This window comes from Epinephelus fuscoguttatus, linkage group LG8 (assembly GCF_011397635.1).
Source record: "Epinephelus fuscoguttatus linkage group LG8, E.fuscoguttatus.final_Chr_v1".
Classification (NCBI taxonomy): Eukaryota; Metazoa; Chordata; class Actinopteri; order Perciformes; family Serranidae; genus Epinephelus; species Epinephelus fuscoguttatus.
The window spans coordinates 44,180,878-44,206,367 of NC_064759.1; the positions used below are offsets into that span (position 1 = coordinate 44,180,878).

The 25,490-nt window shown below is 43.2% G+C and overlaps 2 protein-coding genes across 2 annotated transcripts in view; both read left to right on the forward strand.

Annotated features, from left to right (window-relative positions):
- The first annotated feature begins 255 nt into the window (after positions 1 to 255).
- LOC125892878 (IgGFc-binding protein-like) lies at positions 256 to 16,838 on the forward strand. Its single transcript, XM_049583210.1, has 5 exons — positions 256 to 295; positions 10,387 to 10,601; positions 10,742 to 10,936; positions 15,374 to 15,562; positions 16,346 to 16,838. The coding sequence occupies exons 2-5, from the start codon at positions 10,524 to 10,526 to the stop codon at positions 16,793 to 16,795; spliced, it is 912 nt and encodes a 303-aa protein (XP_049439167.1). The 5' UTR covers positions 256 to 295; positions 10,387 to 10,523; the 3' UTR covers positions 16,796 to 16,838.
- A 1,332-nt stretch (positions 16,839 to 18,170) lies between these two features.
- LOC125892843 (IgGFc-binding protein-like) overlaps positions 18,171 to 25,490 on the forward strand; it is a 99,110-nt gene continuing 91,790 nt past the window's right edge. Inside the window, exon 1 of the mRNA XM_049583139.1 lies at positions 18,171 to 18,285. Coding sequence (XP_049439096.1) covers positions 18,171 to 18,285 — 115 coding nt within the window. The remainder of the gene's footprint in view (positions 18,286 to 25,490) is intronic.

Below are 25,490 nucleotides of genomic sequence, written 5' to 3' on the forward strand. Positions count from 1 at the left end.
TGATCAGTGCCCAGTTAGAAAACTGAAGGCTTGTTCCAGCATATTTCTTAGTTTATAAAACAGTATCTAGTGACTGTGCCCTCACTCTGACTCTGTCTCTGCGTTCTCTGTCTCTGCTCTTACAGACAGTGTCACAGTAAACTGGACCACACCTCCTTCCTCACAGACTGTGTCTTTGATTTGTGTATGTACCAAGGCCATGCCTCTGCCCTATGCAACAGCCTATCAGCTTACAGCACCTCTTGTCAACAGGCCAGAGCTACAGTGGAGAGTTGGAGATCTGAACAGTTTTGCCGTAAGACATGCATACACACTTCAGTGTCCATCCACTCATCCAGGAGTAACTTGTTTTTTTGTTCACAATTCAGTCTATGCACAAACCTGGCAACCCCACAATGAGGACAGGACTTTTAAGGCAACTTTATCATTCTGCTTTGAGATGTTAATTTGTTAACTAACTAAGGTTTCACTAGCAAGAACCATGCCACAACAATATGTCGTTTAAAGGTTTAATGAAATACAGGAGTTATTGAATGTTGAGAATAGATGAATGGATGTGGGTGAGGTAGAGGGAAGATGTCATCTGTTAGGCTGGTCTGGGAGGATGTATTGAAGACTGGGTGGAAGGAGACTCAGTGTGAGGGTTCCGTCTCAGGCGTATATATGCACCCAAGCTGATCACTGGCCCCCAGACGTGCCTAGAATGAGACATGGGAGAGGTATGCACCAGATTGAAAATGACGGAAGGGGTGAAGGGATGAGGGGATAAAGGGGTGAGGGTAGGGATGAGGTAGGAGGATGATGGGATGAGGGGAGGAAGGGATGAGGGTAGGGATGAGGTAGAAGGATGATGGGATGAGGGTAGGGATGGGGTAGGAGAATGATGGGATGAGGGGATGAAGGGATGAAGGATGAAGGGTTGAGGGATGAAGGGATGAGGGATGAAAGGTTGAGGGTCGAATGGATGAGGGATGAACAGATGAGGGTCAAGGGTCGAATGGATGAGGGATGAAGGGTTGAGGGTTGAGGGATGAAGGTTGAGGGTCGAGGGTTGAATGGATGAGGGATGAAGGGATGAGGGATGAAGGGTTGAGGGTAGGGATGAGTTTGGAAGATGGAAAGATGAAGGGAAGGGAAAGGGAGGGTGGGTCGAGAAATCTTGAGACAAATGGGGTAGGATGGGTTGACCCGGCATAAGTAGGCTTGGCAGGTGATTAGAGGTGTGGTTGAGGCGTGGTTCTGCTCCCGAACCGAAGTTAACAGGGCCCGTATTCACAAAGAATCCTAAGACTAAAAGTAGCTCTCAGTGACGTCATTCTAAGAAAAATCTTAGAATTCCTCGAATTTTAAAATTTTTCTTAGAATTTACCTTTGGTAAGATAAAAGTTATTCACAAAGCATCTTAGGCCTTAAGAGAGCTCCTAAGATGAAAAACTGTTAAGAGGAGGGAGGAGGACTTTTAAGAAGCCTAAGAGTGTCTTAAACAGAGAAGATGGCGGAAAGACAGAGAGGAAGGAGAGATATTCTCTGTATATTGAACGACAGTGATTTAATAAGACGCTACCAGCTTGATAGTGCAGGGATACTGTTTGTGGTAGATTTCATCAGGGATGAGCTTACTTTCTCACCTAGCATAGTAACGCAATAACGCCCGCTTTGGATTGCAGCACGTAGCAGCGCTTCTCACACTCATCACTTTTGCGTAAAAGGAGAGGGAACGACGTATTGATTTGTCGGGCAATGCACTCCCAAGTCTGCCTCATCTCTTGTGCCATGATCCCGGGACCGAATTTCCCTCTTAAAACTCCCTTGTTCTCCTCCACGAGCTGTGCCAACAGCAGACACTGCTCTTCTGTCCAGTTTGGCTTTCTCGTTCTTTTTTTCTCCATTTCATTCATTGTTTTGGTCATTGTGCCAAATCAAACCGCTTTTTACCAGGAGGCCATCAATCACAGTAATTGCTGACAGTTGAGTCTGCGTCCACCATTAATATCAAATAGATTAAGTAGTAAAATTACCAGCATGGCGAGTAAACATAACAATAAGCAAATCAATATAATAATCAGCATGTTAATGAGCTCAGTCCTGCATGTTCTTTAATGAAGCAATAGGAGAAGATATTCGGTCTCAGTTAATGTAGTTTATTAAGCAGTAAAGGAATAAAATTACAGAGCTCTGATTACACATTTCTTAATACAGTCTAAGTTCTGTGATCGGTTGATTTCACTGTCCATTCATTAGTAGGAGTGCATTTGTTTTTTCCTTTTTGTAACAACCAGTCACAGCTTTCAGAAGACTGCGTCATACCTAGCAACGGGGTCAACCACACCTCCTCACGAAGATAAAAGTTTCTGTCCCCTCCTTGCTCAGAGTTGCTCTCAGAAACTTCCTGAATCACTCTTAAGCTAAGATTCCTTGCAAGGAATTTTTAGGCTAAGTTAGGAGCTCTCTGAGAGGACTCTGAGAATTTCATGAATCTCTTCCTCTCCAGGTTACTTCTACATTTCACTAGTAAGAACCATTCAGATCAGCTGAAATCATCTTAGTATTCTCATTGTTCACACATCTAAAACTTATATAGTGAAACACAACAGGATAAAATCATTCTATTGAATGTTAAGAATAGCAAATGAATAATGTCAGGGTGAGGTAATGAGGATGTCAAATATTTTAGCTGGTAACTGGGAGGATTAGTTTAATTTTGCGTTTCATCATCATGACATAAAAATTTTTTCATGATTACACATTTCTTAATACAGTCTAAGTTCTGTGATCGGTTGATTTCACTGTCCATTCATTAGTAGGAGTGCATTTGTTTTTTCTCATTTGTAAACACAGCTTGCACGGAGATCGCCAAGACTCCACGGATAGGAGCGATATGCTTGGGATGACCAGCGGCCTAGGACCTGATTGGTTTGGTCCAACGAAGGGTGCGAATGCAGAGGCTGAGAAGGTCTGAAGTGAGTGGCAAGCGCCTAGCTGGGAGAGCCGGCTCCTGTTTACGCAAGCCTTTTATTAACATAGTAACATGAGAATGGGAGGTTGAAGGACAATGGAAGCCGGTGACGAGTTTGATGAAGAAGTTGATTCCTGCTAAGTAGGACTGGATGGTGGAGGACCGTATTTTTTGGATGGAATGAGCATGGGTGATGAAATTGCAGATGGACATGACGTCCAGAGAGGGAAAAGGTAGCTGGTAGGTGGAGTGAAATGCCTTGAAGTGATTCCAGCCAGTTAGTTTGGCTGAGAGTGTGCTTGGGGCAAGACTGTTAAGGATGGCTTCTTGTGAAGCATGAGAAAGGTTTGACAGCTGTGGAGCTAGTTGAATATTGTGGCTGAAAACGGTGGGATAGGTGTTGGGTGAAGATCCGATTCTCGGGCCAAGTGTTTGAATTTCTGGAACAAGAAGCAAGACAATGAGTCAGCAGTGATGTTGTGATGACCGGGAACGTGGGCTGCCCAGAGGATGAACTGGTGTTGAGCTGAGAATAAGGTGAGTCTGCGCAGGAACTCCATGATGGCTAAAGAATGAGATCGACCTTTGTTCAGGATCTCTACGACTGCAGTGTTATCAGAGTGGATAAGTATGGACTTCCTAGACCATTCGTGCCCCCAAAGAATGGCAGCTATTATGATGGGATACAGCTCGTGAAGCGCAGAGGAAGGAGAGTGGGACTCTGAGTCGAGGGATTTGAACTCTGGGGGCCAAGCAGAGGCGAACCATCTTCCTCCATAGTAGCGCCACATCTGTGAAAAGTTGAATGTCCTCAGGCTGGGTGATGAAGTCATTGTGGAAGAAGGAAATGCCATTCCAAGAAGATAGGAAATGTAGCCACATGCACATTTCCATTTTGCAGGCATCATCCAGAATGTCCCTATCGTGGAGAGAGGGAATGGCAGCAGCCTTAGACAAAAGGATTGACAAGAAAGATTTAGCTTGAGGGATTATGCAGATGGCATAATTGAGATGGCCAAGGAGGGCTAACAGCTGGCGTTTGGTGCATCTGTCTGCTAGGGGGTAGTTTGACAGAAGCAGAGAGATGCGCTGTATTTTCTCCAAGGGCAGAGATGCTTGGAAGGAAATTGAGTCCAGGGTGATGCCAAGGAACTCAATGGAAGTGCCAGGTCCTGATGTTTTCTCCTCGGAAAGAGGGATGCCAAGTTCAGAGAAAGTGTTAGTGAGCATATTGAGCCCATGGCGAGGAGATGAGGATGGTGGAGTGACGACGAGAAAATCGTCAAGAAGATGGAGAATGTAAGGGAGCCTGTGGTTGTTAGTGAGGATCTAGCATAGGGCTTCTGAAAGAGAATCAAAGATCTTAGGACTGCTTTTGCAGCCAAAGGTAAGGCGCACAGAAAAATAATATGCCCCCTTCCAGCAAACGCCAAAAAAATGCCAGAAGTCAGGATGAATGGGCAAAACTTTGAGTGCGCTGGTGATGTCTGCTTTAGAAAGCCAAGCTCCACGTCCTGCTAGCCAAATGAGGGTGATGGCATGGTCGATGGTTGTGTATTGCATGGAGAAATCCGGACTGGGAATGATGCTGTTGATGCTTGGAATGTGAAGCGTGTGGGGAAGACAAGTCCATAATTAGCCTCTTTTTTCCAGAGTATTTGCGAGTGGCAACACCTATTGGGCTAATGCGAAATAGTGGAAAAGGAGGAATATCGAACAGGCCTATCATGAGTCCTTCTTTGACATCTTTAGCCAACAGGGTCTCGACAGTGTGAGGTTCTGCAAGAGCAGACTGGAGGTTGTGACAGATGTGGGAAATGTCAGGGAGAACTGTCATACCGGGATGAAAACCATGTGTGAAGCCATCTATAAGAAAATGAACAAGCTGTCTATCAGGATGGTTTTGTAGAACAGTAGCAAGGACATTTACCTGAACGGGGGTGCTGAGGTGCTGTACAAGTTGATCTGACAGGCGGTTAAAGACTGTGGTGTTGCATGAGGAAGATGGACGTGAGCGAGGTAGTGGAGCAGTGACAGTGCATGCTGTGGCAGGGTGAGAAGGGGCTCCACATAGCTCGCAGGAGAGGGACGTGCGGGCTGCAAATATGCGGCAGTAGAGTTCAGAGTCAAGGGTGCCCCAGTATGTTCCCTGGTTAAATTGCTGTATGCGGCCAGCTGCTTGGTTAGCGAAGTGCATGTGGACAGATCAGTTGGAAGTGAAGGAGGAGGCTGGAGATCACCGAGTTGGTTAGCCTGTGGTGGGACCCCTTGAGTTGCTGACTGAGGCTCTCCTGCTGCTGCGTTGGCTATTGGAGGAAGAGGAGCAGAAGCCGCGTTGCTGGGAATGGCTGAAGGAAAGGTAGAGGAAGGGATGATGGGATGAAAGGATGTATGTGCACAGGGATTTTGTGAAGCCTACGAAGACAGAGATGAAAACAAACTGAAATCATCTGAGAGAATTCAGGAACAGAGGGAGCAGGCACAGGGGGACATACAACCTGGCCCCCACCAGAGGGGGCTGATGATGCAGGCTGTGGCTGAGGCAGCGACGGCCCTGTGACGTCACGCCTGACGACACCGGCAGTTGGTGGCACGGGTGAGGAAGCCGGAAGAGCGGGAGGTATGGAGTCTGTTGCTGCGTTGATAGAGGCTGAATACAGTCGAAGAAGTGTGGCTTTGTTGGTGTTGCGGTGAAATGGGATGCCCTCGCTCCGCAGGAAACGTTGGAGGTGAGTGACGGTCCAGTTTCTGATACTGGGCTCAGTTTGAGGACGCGGAGACTGCTGGCTTGCAGATGAGGGCGCACCGTGGGTGCGCCGTGGTGAAGAGCCGGTGTTTCGGATTTACTCGCGACCCTATTAACTGGCGACCTTCAGCCGAATGCGTCTGTGGTTGTCGTAGTGACAACAGCTGTTTTCAACCAGGAAGAGAACACGTAGTTGTCCTCGCGAAGGCCTCTTTATTCAGTTTTTCATAACAATATCAAAACATAGCCGACCTGATCCGTCTTTGGACTCTTGTTGGAGGAACCCAGTCATGGACCGACACTCAGTCGCGGTTTGAATCACACTTGTTATGACGGAATGTTGAAAACAGGAAGAGGCCAAGTTGCTTTTCCTGTAAATCTAACTCCTATCTCGAATAAATTTTCTAAATTGGCACAGTTTTGTCTCTGGTGCCTGCCTAAATAAACATGTGCCATATTAAAGAACCGTTCAGCCCTGTGAAACGTAAAAAAGAATATTTTCACGGGATTCAAACCCGCTTCATTATGGGAAAATAAATTAAAAGCACACAATTAACGTGGTGTGCCACTATGACAACACTACTTCACTGACAGATCCATTAAAAATCCGACAACATACAGCCAGCTATATCTTCAAATTGGGAGGCAGCCAGATCAACTTGTGACCACACTGTCCATGCACTGAGGAACATTTTACAATCTCACTGCTTTCCAATACAAAAACCAGCGGTTTTAAATCCACTTAATTCATAAACCTAATGTTTATTGTTGTGCTACAGGTCGATAAAGCCAATATTCATATACTCATGTGGAAATACTTTATTCTAAATTAAGCAATAAAGCAGCAGCTGTATAATAGATTTATCTCTAAGATAAATTATCTATTTATGTTGTAGCATTAAGACGATTAAAAGCATACAAATATGACAAACACTAGGTTGTAAGCTATGTGGTATGAAAGTCCATTAACTATGCGTTCAAACCAAACGCGATAGACACGATGAACGCCACAAGTTTCCATTCAAAATCAATGTAAATTACGCGATGACATGCGATGTCGTTTCGGGCGATGCGTTTCAGGTGATAAGAGCGACACAATGAAGCGACGACGCGTCCATCGCCTCATCGCGTGTGTCGCTTGAAGTGACAAGCGACATCGCGTGACGCTGTGCCACGACATCCAATCAGCGTTGATATCCAACCATTCATAAAGAAATTATAAGCAACTAACTGGAGACAGATGGACAGGTGCTCCGCAGCTGGGATAGAGCGCCTGTAGTTGGTGTCCAGGCAGGAGATCCTCGCACCGATACGGGCCAACAGGTCCTCAAACTGGGACAGCGTCAGCCTGAAGTACCGCTGGAAACGACCGTCATCCAGACACAGCTCTTGCAGGAGGTGATGATATTCACCCAGCTGTGTGCGTTTCTGGAGGATATTGTGAACCCAGACACAGCGGTGTTTGGGTCTCCTATCCAAATCAGATGTCCACAACAGATAAAGAGCAGCTACGGTAGTTAACTCAGCCATGGTTGACGAGAAAATAGCGGAAGGTGAAGAAAATTGCGGGAGGGGGGTTGCGTCATCGCGGTTGAAGCGATGAAGCGATGATCAAAAAGGTGACATTTGTGATCAAGCGACGCGATACACGCGTTACGGGCGATGACATCGCGTCCATCGCGTTTGGTGTGAACGCACGGTAACTCCTGCAAAGCGTTTGAGAGTACCGAGGTGAAGTTAGTTTGACGTTGGATATTCGGATATTCACTTTGGGTTCAACAGTGATTTCCTCTCATAGGCAGAAAATAGTGAGTAACAAAGAGAAGGGCTAATACCCCCATACCCCCATTACTGGACCCAGACACCCCTCACCAATGTAGAATGGTTTTGCCAAGTGGGCCTAATAAGGCACAGCTCTTTATAAATGGGTTTCATGCTCTATTTTATCCATTATCCAACGGCAAACTAACTTCACCCGGAGTCACATGCAGTGCACTCTTCAGATCATTTGGTCTTGCCATGATCTGAGAAAGTCCCTATTTACGTAGAATATTAACTTGACTTTTGACACTTTCACTTAGTTCCGATGTCATGTTTCCTACCAGCACAATGCTACCGAGTAAACAATGATCTGCTGGAAACTACAAGCACAGCCACATTAATAAAAGGTGAACATTGAATGCAAGTTTAGTTACATGAATGACAGCCAGATGAGTACATCAGATCTACTTGTGCGTCATCTCAAGGAAATATGACCTTTTGGCCAAAGGAGTTGTGGTTATGTTGCAGGATCTTACTTGTTTCTTCACTGTACATGTTTGGTATACCATATAGCCTACCATGTGTGTTTTTTCTGAACCACCCTCAAATGTATTTATTGTCATTTCTAGGTTTACATAAAAGATGTGATTTTCAGTGTTGCCTATGAAGGCTACAACATGACGTTATCTTGCGTTACGTTTATGAAGTAGGCCTAACTGGATTTTGATATAAAAACTGAATAAAGAGGCCTTCGCGAAGACAGCTACGTGTTCTCTTCCTGGTTGAAAACAGCTGTTGTCACTACGACAACCACAGATGCATTCGGCTGACGGTTGCCAGTTAACAGGGTCGTGAGTAAATCCGAAACACCGGGAGCTGGAAGCCTAGGTGATGGGGTCAGCTGCCGGTGAGGAGAGGGTTGAAGCTGGCTCCTACACCCGTGCCTGCGGTGTCTGGTCCTCGCTGAAGGAGGAGAGGAGGCCTGAGATCTGCGGACCCCCGCGGTCCGAGTCGGAGTCAGAGAGATCTTGTTGGCGGAGCTTGAATGGAGACGCCGGGACTGAGGTACGCTGACCACTGAACGCAGGCAACCACGCCAGTGTGTTTGGCTGCATTCTGGTTGCTGCTATGAGTCTGGTGGACCTGTGTCGAACAGATCGTCGAACGGATCGCCGTCTGAATCGGTCGGGTAGATCTGCGGTACCGGATCCATGGTAGGTAACGTGAGAAAGTCTTTACGTTTTGTCTTTGTTTGAATGGAAGTTTTCTCTGTGAAGCATTTAGGTGAGACGCGCGGTCTGTCGCAGCTTGAGAAATCTTGAGACAAACGGGGTAGTATGGGTTGACCTGGCCTAAGTAACGTAGGCTTGGCAGGTGATTAGAGGTGTGGTTGAGGCGTGGTTCTGCTCCCGAACCTAAGTTAACAGGTTAACTACATTTGTTAGAAAGGCCATACCTTTTATCACCTGTCAAGCATACTTATGCCTGGTCAACCCACCCTGCTTTGGGTCACAGCCTGTATCACCAGCCCTCCCAGGTGGGAGCCAGATCGTATAACACCCTGTACTTGTTCCCTGTGTCTTAATATTCTCAGATGATCTCTGATACTTTCCTGTGCACATACATACAAAATAAAATTCAATAAAAGTGTCATTGTGAGTTAGTCCACTGGTTCAACAATCAACAACTCTGGCTTGAAATGAACCCTTAATTTAGAGAATAAGATGTAAATTGATTATTAACCGATTCTAGAAAGTTATGTCATGTCACCCAAATTTTTGCATTGCTGCACTGGTTGCTCAGTACTTCTATAATACATTTTAAAATGTTATTAATATTACTATTTTAGGGTGTTTTTATTTTAATTTTATTGTCATTATGTATTTAAAGTGTGCTTGTTTAAGTATCACTATGTTAGTCATTATATACACTTCCATGTGTTTTGCACTTTCATGTTTTAAATTCAAGAGTTTGCTCTTTTGACGGCATTCTATTTGCTTTATATGAGATCATCTCTTATAACTGAATCTAATTTGTCTATCAACCTGGTTATTTTCTTTTCTTAAATTTTACCTGCTTTATATGAGCTTATTTCTCTTATCCACATATTGCTTATGAGGGGTCCAAGCAGCAATAATCATTGCTGGACAGCAAGTGTTTTTGTGCTGGATAACAATTGTTTTTGTTGTCATTAGTCTTTCTTTCTCTCTCTTTCTTTCTTTCTTTCTTTCTTTCTTTCTTTCTTTCTATCCTCTTGTTTTTTTCTCCATCAAAAGTGTTTGTGCAGCAAAAACAGTGAGTCAAAACCTCACCTGAATTGGCAGGTCAGTTGCAATTAAATTCCACCCACTACACAGGCTCAAGAATTGACACTCATTGACCTCTAAATGGCGCTATAAAATCACATTTACATTTTTGCAAATACTTTGAAAACAACTTGGCTTAGAGTCAAAATTCTTTTAACATATTAATCTCTCAGTTCATCTGCATCTTTGCTTCAGTGGTCCTATCTTTAAAGATGTCAAATTTTGAGACTTTTTTCAGTTTTTTCCAAATCATATTTTCACAAACTCATCCCAGATTGTTGGTCCAGTCATCCTGAAACTTTGGCAGGATTATCTGCAGACATAGCTGATCTAAAGTTATCAAGGAAATTTTGATACATCTGTCAAATTATACATTTTTAAACTGATTCTGCGAGGGGTGGCAAATAAAAATACTCCCCTAAATGTCCCTTAAATGTTCTTGGCAAGTGATTATTACAAGGTTATTCCTTTATTGTTTCCCCATTTGTCATCTGATTATCCACATCTGATAATGTACTCTACTTAATGTTTGGTTCATTAAAGTCCCAAGAAAGTCACAAACATGTTTGTACAGAGCATAAGCACTCTGTATTTTATTGTGTGTGTTTCTCTGCCAGCTCCATCATGTGGTGCAAACAGTCATTATGAGGTGTGTGCTCCACCCTGCCAGCAAACCTGCAGTGGTCTCACTCCTCCTGAGGGCTGTGATGAGAGCGCGGCCTGCAGTGAAGCCTGTGTGTGTGACGAGGGATTCATGTTGAGTCATGACAAGTGTGTGCCTCTGGCAGAGTGTGGCTGTCAGTACGGAGGACAGTATTATCAAACTGGACAGGTACTATAGTTGCAACAATATCATATGGCACCTCCACAATGCTGCTACAACTGCAGCCTCTGTTACTACTACAACCACTACTACTACTTCTACTGTTAGCACTACTGATATTTCTTCTGTGCTATCTTCTCTTGTCCAAGGTGTTCTATCCAGGAGAGTCATGTAACCTTCATTGTGTGTGTTCGGAAGGAGGAGATACACAATGTGATTCTAACTTTCAGTGTTCAACCAGCGAGAAGTGTATTGTGGAAGGGGGTTTTGCCTCCTGTTCTCCCAAAACTATTGGTTCCTGTTCTGTAAGTGGAGTCAGGACTGTCAGGTCCTTTGATGGACAGGTAAACTACTTTTTTTGTGAATGAGGCAAAAGTTAGCATGCTATTTAGGAAAATGCGCATCAATGGCATATTGATTTTTTTACAATCTGTTGTAATAACAACCTAATAAATAATTTTCAGTAATATTTCATCATTAAATAATGATTTTATAGACACTGCATTTAGATATACATTATTACCTTTATTTAAATAATACAACCTAAGTATATGTTTATTGTCAGTGCTTTTTTTCTGGTCTACCCTCCAACATCACAGTTTGTCAGTGATGTCATGACGATCCTTTTCATCAGTGCAATGTTTTAAACTTCTCAACAAGAAGTGCTGAAATACAGAGACGAGTCATGTGTTTGTGGTCAACATTTCCTTTGGCTGTTTTACAAGAAAAGCTTACCACTTCACACAAAAACACATTCAGGACATTTTATTAGCATATTAGAGTCAGTCAGATAAATCAACTGAGCCAATATATTAGCTGATATGAGCTTATTGTAGATATATCAAAGAATATGTCAACCAAGTGGCAACCAATACAACTGAAGGTAGAAGCCAATCTGAAAGTACCTTAAGGGCCTGTGTCCACATGGCTTTTAGTTTGGCAGTGCTGGCATTGTTTTTCAATTGTTCCTAATGAGGAGAGAGTAAATGTGGCCGCATGTGGCCACCGTGAGAAAAAGTGCTGTGCCCTGGGTCTTTTATTCAACTTTTTTGTGCCGCCACTCTGAGCACTTCAAGTTGAAAATCTCTGAACCCGTCGTCTGTGCACCCTGGTGGCGCACCTCGTCCTTCTGCTGGGGGTCAATTTGCTGCGGGCGGTGTGGCCCAGGTCGGGACCATTGTGGGGGCCTGACGCTGCAGTTGCTTGTGGGGCGGGGTTGGGTGGGGGCCCATTGGGTTTCCTTGGGGCCCGCCTGGCCCGCTGTCCATGGGCGCTGGGGGCCTCGCGGCGCCGGGGTCTGGTTGGCGCCACCTTCTAGCCCCTCCCATCCATCCCTCCAGCCCTCGGGCCGGGCCTACACTGGCCTGGCCTCCTAAACCACATTTAGTTCACTCACCACACATTCCACAGTTTTAATGCACCACATACACTCACTCTTCGAGGTGCAGACCACTGATGGATTGGGGGGCTTCATGATGGGGCAGGCTATGGGACAGTGGTGTCCGGTAGCCCTCCATGCTGCCCCCCGGCCCATCCTTATCTGTTCTCCAATTTTAAAGCACCACATACACCTACATCTTGTGGGACAGATGGGAACAGGTTCCAGGTGCCTATGGCTGCACGGGCTGTAGGACATCAGTGTGCTGTAGCCATCAGCCTTGCCCCCACCTGTCTCCTATGTCCCTCAATTTTAATGCACCACATCACACTTATGGGCACTCACATTCACATTCACGGTGTAGGGTTAATGTTTCTCCGTCAGGGATCGGAGAATCATAGTAAGAGGGGGGGTGGTGGGTTTACACACACTGTAGATATGCATGGCGTGGCTCATGGGGCCCGGCCCTCCTGGGCTGAGGGTTGGAGCCACGGAGCCCATTTACATCATGGTGGTGTTGCTGGGTTCCCGGTGTCTGGGGGGGTCCCGTGGCCCTGTGGTGGGTGGGCCGGGTGGCACCCTGGGGGCTCTGTGGGTTCCTGCCTGGGTTCTGCCTCCTGACCGGCTGTGGTTTCTGGGCCCTCTGCTAGGGGGTCCCGATGAGGGATTGACTGCTCGTGGCGGGCCGCTCTCTCCTGTGTGTTGGTGGGGGCCCGTCCTGGGGGGTTCGGGTGGGTGGCCCTTCGCGGTGCCCTGGTTCCCGATGCGCCGGGGACATATGGCTTGCAGCATCACCGCCTCCTTGCCTCCCTCGTCCGCCCGGGCCTGGGTGGGCTCTCACTACCGTCCGGTCCGGCGTCTGCTGGTGGCCGGCTCCTGGTGCGGGCCCGTCCGGTGCGGTGCTGGTTCTCTCCCCAGGGGCGGTGCGGGGCCCCTGCACCTGGCTCCTTGGGTCGGGGGTGGTCCCTGGGTGCAGGGGACCGCCCCCAGTCGGTCCGCGTCGGGTGGTGGGTGGGTGGGCCCTCCTGCCCCGCCTGTCTGGGGCGTGTCTCTGGCTCTCTGGGGTTCCGGCCATTGCCGCCCCGGGTCCCTGGGCCTGCGTGGTGTCCTGCGGCCTCTGCGGCTCCCTGGTCTTGGGGTCTGGGCACCCCTGCGGTCTTGGGGTGCCATACCGCCCCCCTTCCCCTGCAGGGCTGGCCCTGGACCCTGGTGATGGTTTTCATAAACACATTGGGAGGGTTCAAATACACGCATGCATGTTTGATACTTCAGCTCTGTGACGCAAAGAACCGATGGGATCACTCCAAAGGGGCCCACTTGCGTCTCAAACCTACCACACCGCGCTGGCAGCTCTTCTCTACAATCAGGCTTTCCCCCTCCACCAAGACTCTCACATTTTTGGTGTTCAGTATAGACTTCTCTTTTGTTTTTGTTTTTCAGTACAGTATAGTAGACATGTATATGTTTATTTTTGATAATCTGCATGGAGCACAACCACCTCAAGGCCACAATACATCAGCTACACTGCCTGTTTCTCCTCTGTTTTTTTTGTTTGTTTGTTTATTTGTTTGTTTCTTTTTCCTCCTTCTTCTCCGCATGCACTGTCACTATACAACTCAGGACTTAAGCACCTGCCCCCTCCCCCTTGCTTGTTTCCTTACTTCCCCCTTGACACACTTTGGTGTATCACGGCCCTCTCTGACTCATATTAGGAAGTTTTTCCAATAAAGGCTGTTAGGCTAGTCTCCAGGGAGGGTGGGTGACGGTCACAACCACGCATTATGGGTATAAAATACTTGACTGCAAGATTAACAGTGCATCAATCTTCACAAGAAGCTTACACCCTTTTGTGGCGCTAAGCTTTGAAGACCAATGCAGACAAGTTGTGAAAAAAAAAAAAAAAAGAAAATCTCTGAACTTTTCATAAAGGCGCTGCTACTCCTTTAGCTAGGCTACTGTCACAACAAAGACAAAAAAAAGCACATTCGTGGGAGCAGATGAGGTGGTGCACACTGGATGTTGCTCATAAATGCTCTGCTCAGTGGTGGATGAAGTACCTGCAAGCAGTACTTGAGTTTAAGTACAGATATCTTTCCAGAAAATTACTCTGTTAGAAATTAAAGTCACTTGTTAGAATACTATTTGAGTAAATGTATCTGATGTTTACTGCACAGTATTAAAAGTATTTTTATGATATTAAATGTAAGTATTGAAAGAGTACAAGTAGGTCTAAAAGCGGGTAATAAAAAAGCAAGAGATCAGAATTCTGAGGATTTTCTTCAGTTGTAGTCAATTTCTTCAGATTTCAGATTTCTGGAAATTAAAACTGCTTTTAGAGTACTTGTTTGCACTTGCCCTTATGTGATTAACCTATAAACTTGCATGAAAAGACCATTGATTCACCAAACCTTCAGATTTTATTTTATTAGTAATGTAGTACCAGAATTGCTTTTGACATAGAAATACAAGGATACTGGAGTGAAACAGTCTTACTTCAATCCATTAAAATGTATTGCACTAAAAGTATACATTTTATTATTCCTCCACACCAGCGACAGACGTTACGTGGCCAGGGGGCCATTATTTTTTTGGATTGTCGGTTTGTTCTTCCGTACGGCCATCCCGTTCTTGTAAGCTTGATATCTTGAGAATGCCTTGGGGGAATTTTTTCAAAATTTTTGCATGAATGTTGAAACTTAGATTTAAGGATGAACTGATTAGATTTGAGCGGTCAAAGGTCAAGGTCATTGTGACCTCATCTGTCTCATTCTCATAAACGCAATATCTCAAAAACACCTTAAGGGAAGTTCTTTAAATTTGAAGAAACGTCCACTTGGACTGAAGAATAATCTGATTAGAATTTTGTGGTTGAGGGTCAAAAGTCAAGGTCACTGTGACCTCACAAAATATGTTTTTGGCCAATAATTATGACAAAACTTTACACAAATGTCTTATAGAACCTTGCACTTTTTGTAATGATGTGCTGAGATGAGGCATTCCCCAGACTCTTGTCACTGCTTATTTGCTGAAGAAAAATACCATGTGGACACAGACCCTTAAGCAGCTATAATCAGTACTTTCACAATGATGTAGAATTGACAGTGTGAAAATGTACACTGATAGTGATGTACCTACATAGATTTGTCAACTGAATTTGCAGCTCCCCTTGGCTTTACAGAGCTTTATAGAGATCAGCTCATCATGCTCATAACTTTACTGATCTTGTTCACTCTCACAGCTCTCATAGTGTTGTTTTTGGCCACAGTAGGCAGCTGTTGTCAGCCGACAAACACAGTCAGACACTGGCTGGTGTTGCATTTAGTCATTAACTAAGTTTTCTGTACCTTCAAGACAATCACAGTAGGAGTTCAGACATAACATTTAATATATTCTTATCCTTTAGGCATATCCTCTGTGGGGCAACTGTTTATTCACATTGGCAGGAGTGGAGGAGAAGGACGGAGGTATGGCAGCCTTCTCTCTATATGTACAGCAGAAAACCCATAAGGATGGTACTGTCGTTCGTAGTGTGGAGTTGCAGGTCTATGGCATGGAAATCACTATGGAGACTGGTGTTGTTTGGGAAGTCAAGGTATGAATGACATTTTGCTTTGGCTAGGTGTAAGGTGTGTTTAAGTTAATCCCATAAATAAGTTTTTGCTGTTAAAGTATTTTAAAAATTTCAAGTCAAATTAATTTTGGTAGATGTGTAGTAAAGCTGCTATATTTTCGACACTGTGGTCCCCTTGTCCTCTACCATGCAAACTGGTCTGCTGTCCATTCCAATTCATTTTGCAAAGGAGTTAGTTGGTCGGTCACAGGTAGACTTACTCAGTTTGCGTGTGAACACCTGGTCAAGTGTGGCTTGACAAGGCTGACTGCTAGCACTAGCATCAGAGGCTGTGCTAGCTCAGACCTCTGGGTTTGCTGGGTTTGTGTTGAGGTGATATTTCAGGCTTTAAGTTCTCCAATGGTACAAAAATTCCTTACTGCAGAAATTGCAGAGAATGGTGCTCCTATCAACTGTTCCCTCTGGAAGTTTTTTAAGGGGGCCAAACAGCATTGTCTCATCTGCCTCTATCAACAAAGCCAGTGTGGCCTTCAGTACACACCACATTTCTGTGATTAATATAAAAAAAAAAGACCAAAAATACCAAACTGCATTTTATGAACATATTACTGGTTATATTTTATAAATAATATATTTCTGTGAGGTTCAGGGCAATAATAAACTCCGGCCTTCAGTGCTGTACAATAATTTGCAACAGCTCCTGAAGTGGGACGGAGCTTACATGGTATCCGTGTGTGTGTGTGTGTGTGTGTGTGTGTGTGTGTGTGTGTGTGTGTGTGTGTGCGCGCGCTCTCAATGTCTCAGGTTGATGACATCAGAGTCTCCCTTCCTGTGTCTCTGGCTGATGGAAAAGTGCGAGCACATCAAAATGGCATCAACATCATCATTGAAACTGACTTTAATCTGAAGCTGAGCTATGACAGTGTGGCAGGCGTGTTACTACAAATCCCATCCACCTTTGGCAGCTCCCTACATGGTCTCTGTGGAAACTTTAATGGTAACCTGACTGATGATCTGGCATCAGGAGGTAAGGGTCCATCAGACACAGCAGCAGTTTGGGTAGTAAAGGATGACACTCCATGTGACACACGCTGTGGTGCCGGTTCCTGCCCTGGGCCAGATGAACAGAAGGTCCCAGAAGCCAAAAAGGCCTGTGACATCATCAAAGCTCAGCAAGGCCCATTTGAAGGTTGCCACTCAACAGTGTCCCCAACTCCTAACTACGATGCTTGTGTCAGGCAAGGAAATATCTGAGCATACGTCTAATGTCAAAGTGATGCATTACATACATTAATTCTGCTCCCAGCTAGACATTTCTGTGACTGTGTGAAGTATGTTGTCTTGTCCTTCGTCTCTCAACTCCTTAAGCACTCACACTCCTTTTCTATTGCTGGGACTAAACAGCCTGGAATCTATTTGGAGATTTTTATACCTCCACATCAGCAATAGCTGTGGCTGGAGGCATCATGTTTTTTAGTTTTCCGATTTTTTTTTCCAAATTTGGCACAAATGTTTACCTGGACTCAACAATAAATTGATTAGAATTTGGAGGTCTAAGGTCAAGGTCACTGTGACCTTGTATCCGTCTTATTCTTGTGAATGCAATATTCCAAGAACGCCTTGAGGGAGTTTGGCACAAATGTCCACTGGGTCACTGTGACCTCACAAAACATGTTTTTGGCTATAACTCAAGAATGGATACACTTAGTATTCATTTCACACGAATATCTAATAGGATAAATTAAGAAAGTGATGACATTTTATAAGGTGGCACGGTAGTGTGGTGGTTAGCACTCTCGCCTCACAGCAAGAGGGTTGCCGGTTCGATCCCGGGCGTGGGAGCCCTTCTGTGCGGAGTTTGCATGTTATCAGCGTGGGTTCTCTCCGGGCACTCCGGCTTCCTCCCACAGTCCAAAGACATGCAGATTGGGGACTAGGTTAATTGGTAACTGTGAGCGTGAATGGTTGTTTGTCTCTATGTGTCAGCCCTGCGATAGTCTGGCGACCTGTCCAGGGTGTACCCTGCCTCTCGCCCGATGTCAGCTGGGATAGGCTCCAGCCCTCCCGCGACCCTCAAGAGGATGAAGCGGTTAGAAGATGAATGAATGACATTTTATATCCTGTAAGAGAAACTTGACTGGTGCACAAAGACATACAACCGTGAGGCTGTGAGGTTTTATTGCATTCTTAACACTAGCCAGCACTTCGGTCCAATCAGATGGCCAAGTCACCAGGAATTATTTGATATTCAAAACTTTCATAACTTGACCTAACATATAGTGTAGTTATGTGCACAGTTTTCCTGCATGAGGGAAGATAAACAGCTTTATAGTTGCTCTCATTTTCACTTTTACATGCAATCAAAGTGTCTTAGATAGTCTGGCTGAACTGTTGGCTGTCCGATCATATGACACTTTTGTTTCTAGTGTTGTAAGCATTGTCTTCATATTCCCAGATCTCAGACATTTTTATAGTTTGATTATATTATTTTGATGAAAATAAGAGACAAAACTGCAAAAATAAGATCCCAGTCATAAAAAGCTAGAAATATCCTTCACCAGACTTGAGTGTCTGTGTTAAGTCTGTTTCTGGTGTTTCCTGTATTAAATGAAAGTTTGTTTCCAGGGAGATGTCCACGGGAAGAGGGGGTGCTGACGTCCTGTGTCGTCACATCCAGAATTATGTTATCGCCTGTCAACTAGCTGGTACCAAGATAAGCAAATGGAGGAAAGACAGCTTCTGTCGTAAGTCTGATCTGATGCTCTGATTCACTGATGTTGAATGTGGCTTAGCCTAATGTTTGGACAGGTTCATTCTCCCATGCCATTTTTATGGTGGCTCATAATGCAAACTACAACAACACTAGACGAAACACTTAAACAAAACAACATTTTGTGTTTTAATGCTTTTTGTGTGTGTGTGTGTGTGTGTGTCTGTGTGTGTGTGTGTGTGTTGTGGCAATTCTGTTGCCTAGGTGTTTGACCAAACAGGAGAAATAGGGACACAGCATACAACATGCAATACACAGCAACCAGTGTTTCAACCAAAAAAAAGAGTCCTTTAATTTTGAAAAGAAGGGAAAAGGAATAGGGAACAGAAAAACACAAATCCTTCCCAGTCCAGGATAATTCAGTCTCTGTACAGGGTTCTTGGTCTGTAGCAACCAAAAACGTAATAACGGCCAATAATGTAATAACTACCAATAACGTAATAATTTTGGCCATTTTAAATGTAATAAAGCCAATAATGTAATAACTTGCCAATAATGTAATAAAACCTTTGAGCCAATAACGTAATAACTTTTTGCCAATAATGTAATAAGTTATTACATTATTGGCTGGTTATTACATTATTGGCCTAGTATTTAAAAACCCTTTGAAAATGTAATAACTGGTGCTGATAATGTAATAATATTATATATGACTGCAGTTCTTGGGAATAATACACTTTTTTGCAGTTTTTGTGCAGTTCACTGAATTAAAATAAGTACAGTGGACAAATTTAAGATTTAGATTCTCTCTCTATCTCTCTCTCTTGCTTGCTCTCTCTCATTATTAATATTGATCAGAAAAAAATGATATTTGATCCTGTAAGATCCTGTGATGTCATCCAGGTGTTTAACAGAGGGTTTACTACAACTCTATGATATAACAGTCTATAGATCACATCTGGACTCTGTGAGGAACTGGAGCTGTTTTATAAAATATATGTGACATTAATTAATATCCATCTAATAAAAGACAACAGGTCTGAGACAACTGGAGCAGAACAATTGAACCTCTATGTAAGCTGATGGAGGATTTTCACTTCCACTCCAAACCTCTTCATTAGCTCTCTCTCTCTCTCTCTCTCTCTCTCTGGATGTTGAGGTGTCAAATGAATTAACAATATTTTTTTCTTGGACTATTATTTATTTCCAATCAAAAATTCTCAACTGTAATATACAATATACAGCATATTGTGTGAACAACAAAAATAAAATTAAAACTGTTCATCCTCAAATGAAAAATGGCTTCACAGTATGTGCATTCCAAAAAGCTAAACTGCATATATATATAAAATGAAATTAAAACTGTTCCTTCTCAAATGAAAAGTAGCTTTCACTCAAATGTAAAAACCAAACAAACAAAACAACAACAAAACAAACTTAAGACAGATGATGAAGGAGGAAAAATTAACATAAAACTGGCATTACTTTTTCCAGTAGATGTCCTTAACTTTGTACTGCCCAAAACTCAGATAGCTTAGAATTAGCCAGGCTTTCATCCATTGGCTATGTTTGCCAAACAACTCCCTTATCCGTGCACTGAGACCACTGCTGCGTCCAGCAGCCTTGTATAGCTTCATAATACTGATGGTGAAGTCATTTTCTTTGTCCAGCTCTAGGCTCTCCTCAAGTGTTTCTCTTATATAGAGGTTGGGATAAAATGCTGCCGACAGTGCCTGGAATGAGCGCGAGACTTGATTGAATGTCCCAAGCATGGACATATCTTGGATTAGAGCAAACTCAATAATTCTTGATAGGACTTCTGGAGGTAGGTATTGCTCTCCCAGCTCATTTCCAGCATCCTCAACCATGTTAACCAAAGGGGCCATAGACTGATCAACAGAATTATGTTGAAACACAGGTTCACCTTGAGACAGAAAGCCTGGTTCATCAGCTATACAGGCAGGTTCATCAGACATAGAGGGGGGGTTGGCATCAGACTGAGAGCCAAGTTCAGTGTCAGACAGAGAACTAGGTTGGGGCACTTTCTGCAACTCTGCCTCCTGAATGGCCTGAATATATGGGTGAACATGTCCATCTAAACTAACGTAATGCTCCCCCTGTCCCTCAGCAAAATGTCCCAGAATCAAAACAGGCAAGTTTTCAAAGTAACCACCAGATGGTGATATTACGGAGGTGGCATCCAAACCAAGAGTCGACACAATAAGGAACTGAACGTTAAATATCTGCGATGCTCTCTGAAGAGTTAGATGGTCTCCGTATGTGCCATGTTGTGCCATCCCCTGTAAATATTCAGCCCATGTCTCCTCAACATACTCTGAAAGGTGTCCCATCCACTCCATATGGATGTGATGTTAAGTTAGCCACTATTTCTTCACGCAATGTTGCTGCAGAACGGAAAATTCCAATGGTGGCCAGTTGATCAGAAATAGCAGCAAATTGGCAGTTGCCATCAGGGACTGGGTCAAAGCGAATGTTCAGGTTTGATGATTCAAAATTCTCCAATCTGTCCTCATGTGAGAGAGTATTCTCAGGTCCACTTTTTGGGCTGAAACTTTTGGCGCTTTCTTCTAATCTTGTCACACTAGTCACATCAGAAACTTGGAACCACCTTCGTGTTGGAGTGAGGCTATTTGGCATGTGAAACTCAACCTTGTATTTGTGCAATTTACGGTTTATTGCCACAATCACACCTGGTATCACAAAATGTTTCTGTGAGACTCTGTGATGGACACTCTTCACCCTGACCAAGACATGCTCATGTAGTCTATATATAGAGGGTTTAAACCTCCCAGATTGGTTCTGTCGACGCATGCAACGCTGGGTTGCTTCTTTTGCTCTTTTCCTGATCCTATTTCGTTTGTGCTCGAACAAAAGTCTCTGCTTTTCGTGGGCATTGCTTTGTTGCTTGGTGGGCTGGGTTCTTCAAGGACTTCTTGAGAAATTAACTGGTTGGACCATGCATGACTTTGCCTTCCATAATACACCTGAAAAGGAGACATCCAACTCAAAACCTCCTTTGGATCTTCATTCATTACCTTTGCATAAATTGGCAAGTGCTTAACCCAGTTAACTCCTCCTTTTTGATATTGGACCAGGTCATACATTATCTTCTTCCTCAGGAGACGGTGACTTCTCTCCACTTTACCCTGGCTCTGAGGATGGTAGGGAGAGCTCTGAATTATTTTCACTTGTAAGGAATCCATAAGTTTTTTTACAGCACCTTTGAACTCCTTCCCTTGGTCATGCTGTAAGACTTTTGGTGGACCATGCTCATTGTAAATGTCTTCAAGGTGTCTAGAAATCTCTGCACTGTGTTTACCTTTCAGTGGTCTTAGCCATACATACCTACTGAACACATCTATTACAGTCAGGATGTACCTATATGTGACCCGGCCATACTTGACCCTCCATTCACCCATGTCAACAAGGTCTACCTGATGTCGATCTTGAACTGCTTTGGCTTTGATAGATTTTGGAATGGCTTTGTTCCGGACTGTTGCCTTGTGAAGTTGGTAACGTCTTGATCGGTCCAAAATGTTTTTCACACTTGCTCGGCTGATCCCAGAGTACTGCTGCCTTAGGAGTATGTTTACGCTTACACCAGAGCCTTTTGTTTTGTCCAAAGCCTTATTTACAACTGCAGAGATCGATGATTTCCTGGGTACCAATTTTCCATCAAATGTAAGTGACTGACCATCCTCACTGAGAGCGTAATGTTCCCTGTTCCGCCATAGTCGAATGAGTGCAGAACGCTCGATCCTGGATCTCTCTGCTACTGGAACTTTAAATTCTCCCTTAAGTGCCTTAAGTATGACATTGTAGGTCTCATCTGACATTGGCCTCTGTCCATGTCCTCTGCATTCCAAGCTGATGCAGATGAGGAGGATGAAGACTGTTGGAATTACTTTCATTTTTTCCAGATATGTCAAATACCTAAAATGATATTAAAAACAAAGTTATTCCCTTTTACACTCTAAGCACATGATGATATGACCTGACATACTGTATATTACAATACCACACACTAATGTTATAAATTAATTATGCAAGACACAGGCCCAGTGTAGCTACTGTCAAAGTCAATATTTCATGGTAAAGCAGGCTGATGAACTCATTAGGTTAGTAGCCTATTTTTCCACTCATTCTTTCAGTGTCATTTTTACACCAGGTTTAGCTAATGTGATATGAATCTTTGAATGTACGATATAGACTACACATAAACATGGACATGAATAAAACTCTCAATTAATCTTCAATACACAAATTTTACATGAACAACTACACAACCATAAGCATACACAAGAATGCACACATGGCATTGTATCAGAATATTTTAACAGATTTAGCACTAACATTGTAATTCCTTTTCCTACACTGCCACTTGTTGGATAAACCTAGTCTCACATAGCCGTCTTATTACTGATATAACTTTCGATAATACATAACTAAATGCGCGCAAGGATACACACTCTCTCCTACTGTACAACATGAAGGAGACTGGACTTAGTCAGTGACTTCAGGTGTCAACTGCAGAAAAGCTAGACAAATGACTAGCTAGCTAGCTAACTAGCTAGCTAGCAATTTTTCTGTTGTCATGCTCTCTCAATGTTTACATATCCCTTGCACTTAATACATTTATGAGGAGGGATTCCAACTAAATTAAGAATGCTGCTAAATCTGAGAATTATTTACCTTTCCACATGCTGCAAGAAGTTCCCCAAGTCTGCAGAAAAAGTCTAATTGCCAGTCACATCAACTGGTTATCTTGACATGACTTTGCCATCTAGTGGTCAGGAGGATGTGCTGCAAAAGAAAACATTTCTCCGAGAAAGGGAATTTTGAATGGGTAAAATTGTGCTGCCACTTAATTAGCAACTTCAGTGACTATGAGTGTTCTGGAGATAACACTAAGCATCAAGTCCATTTGCAAACATATAATTAGCATGGTAGAAGTTTGCATCTCAATGTAGATTAGAAACAGGCACGCAGTGCAGAACTTAAAATGTTTCACAATTGTGTTGAAGTCACTGTGTGGTCATTGCGTGGCATCAACCTGAGCATAAACTAGACATATTCGACAGTGAAAATAAAAAAATAACAGTCATATATAATATTATTACATTATCAGCACCAGTTATTACATTTTCAAAGGGTTTTTAAATACTAGGCCAATAACGTAATAACCAGCCAATAATGTAATAACTTATTACATTATTGGCAAAAAGTTATTACGTTATTGGCTCAAAGGTTTTATTACATTATTGGCAAGTTATTACATTATTGGCTTTATTACATTTAAAATGGCCAAAATTATTACGTTATTGGTAGTTATTACATTATTGGCCGTTATTACGTTTTTGGTTGTTACATTGGTCTTTCTAAGAGAGACAGGAAAGACACACGAATAAATTTTGACAGGGAATATTAAGCATTTGTCCTGCTTGGTTGCTTAAGTTGCTGATAGGGGGGTTGCAGATCAGTCCTCTCACCTTTCGCTCTGTCAACTGAGACTGGAGAGGAGCCTTTCAACCCATGCTGGGCTGATTCGAGATAATCTACAGGGGGTTCTCCCCATGACAGAAGCATGTGACGGGGGTAACACATCAGACTGTCTTTTCTGTGTGGTTGTTGTGTTTTATTGTTATGCCAACTGTATCATCACTCTTAATGTCTAATACATAAACTCTTTAACAAAGACATGCTGGATGGTACTGCTTTATTTCTACATGTGAAATCAACCTCACAAACAAAATGACATTAGCACAGGGGACATGACAATGTTACGCGCTAATAAACTGAGACACGTCGAGCACTAGGACCACACGGAAAACGGCCGCTCAGACTGAAGCCTGTTATCCCTTTAGAGGACATGATGACAACCCCAATAGCAAACAAGACCACAATTAACTGAAGTCAGTGACAAATGAGGGTTGGCAAGATGGGCAATTCAGAAATATCTTAAAAAATAGTTTTAAAAGCATGCACCAGATTTGTTAAAATGTACATTCTGTATTTTTGCTGGTTTTATGTCATTTGAAATGACATTTGCACCATTTTCTATCAAAACATAAAATTAAATATTTTATCCACCTTCAGTAAATTTAAGTGTACTTATAAAAAAAAAATCTTTATTTTAAAAGCATTAAATTTAAATAAGATATTTTTGGAGTATTTCTATATTTAGATTTTAATGCATTTTGGCAATATTGAGCAGGACATATCCTAAAAGCACCCCTTTTTTTTTTAAATAATGCTTGACAAATTATGTAAAATTTGTTTAAAAAAAAAACCACAGTGTTGCACTGCAAAAGTGGATTACATGTATTCCACATTTTACTCCACATGTATTTTCCTGTATATAATCATATTTTTTATGAAAAAATACGAGTTACAGCAAATGACACTGGGTTGTGTTATTTAATATTAAAAAAGTAATAATATAAGATCATGCCAAACTAGTTGTTATGGTGTTTTATTGAGAATTTTAGTGTTTTTAAGCAAGTTTAATTATTTGGTGCAAAGTTTTTATGGTTACACCACTCAGACATTTTTGCCATTGGCCTCTAATATATTCTCTCAAAATTATTAAAAGCAGAAATTTTGTACTGGATCCACACAAAATTAAAGTTTGTAAGTTAATCATACATTTATTTTCAAATTTTAATCCTTTTAAATTTGACTAAACCATATGGACACAAAAAAAGTAGCGTCACGTCATTGACCCATATATTAACTGAAGGGGGTGCTGTACTAAGACATAAGAGATTGAGTTTTATTAAAACGTTTATTTTTGCATTCTTTGTTATATATTAACAGAAGGGCCTCTAGTTTCGCAGACCGGGTGAGGCGGAGGAGCATCGCACCTGCGCTTCGCCCACTGGGTGTGGCCAGGCAGATTTTGCAAGTTTGGCACACCGTGCGCGCTGGCACAGCTACTCCTCTTTCCCACCTCCATCCCTCAAGTCCCTCATGCGCAAGTCGGAAAGAGGGAGGAGAGAAGGCATGGAGTGGGTTTTGCACACATCACACCAATCAAATGAGCCCCTCTCCTCACCCTTAAATGCACCTCGCAAAAGCATAATGAGAGTTTACTCAATTCGCCATGGCAGAAAAGAGCAGCAGCGTCAGACGGCCAAACTTCTCCCAGGAGAAAACTGATGTTTTGGTCCGGGAGGTCCAAGCTCGCAGTGTCCGAATATACGGAACTGTGAGCAGACC

What these genes read in the sequence shown, in the direction of transcription:
- LOC125892878 (XM_049583210.1), top strand. Translation starts at nt 10,524, where the DNA reads ATGTTGAGTCATGACAAGTGTGTGCCTCTGGCAGAGTGTGGCTGTCAG. An exon ending in AGTATTATCAAACTGGACAG is followed by an intron (nt 10,602 to 10,741) that starts GTACTATAGTTG and finishes CTCTTGTCCAAG; the next exon opens with GTGTTCTATCCAGGAGAGTC. An exon ending in TCAGGTCCTTTGATGGACAG is followed by an intron (nt 10,937 to 15,373) that starts GTAAACTACTTT and finishes CTTATCCTTTAG; the next exon opens with GCATATCCTCTGTGGGGCAA.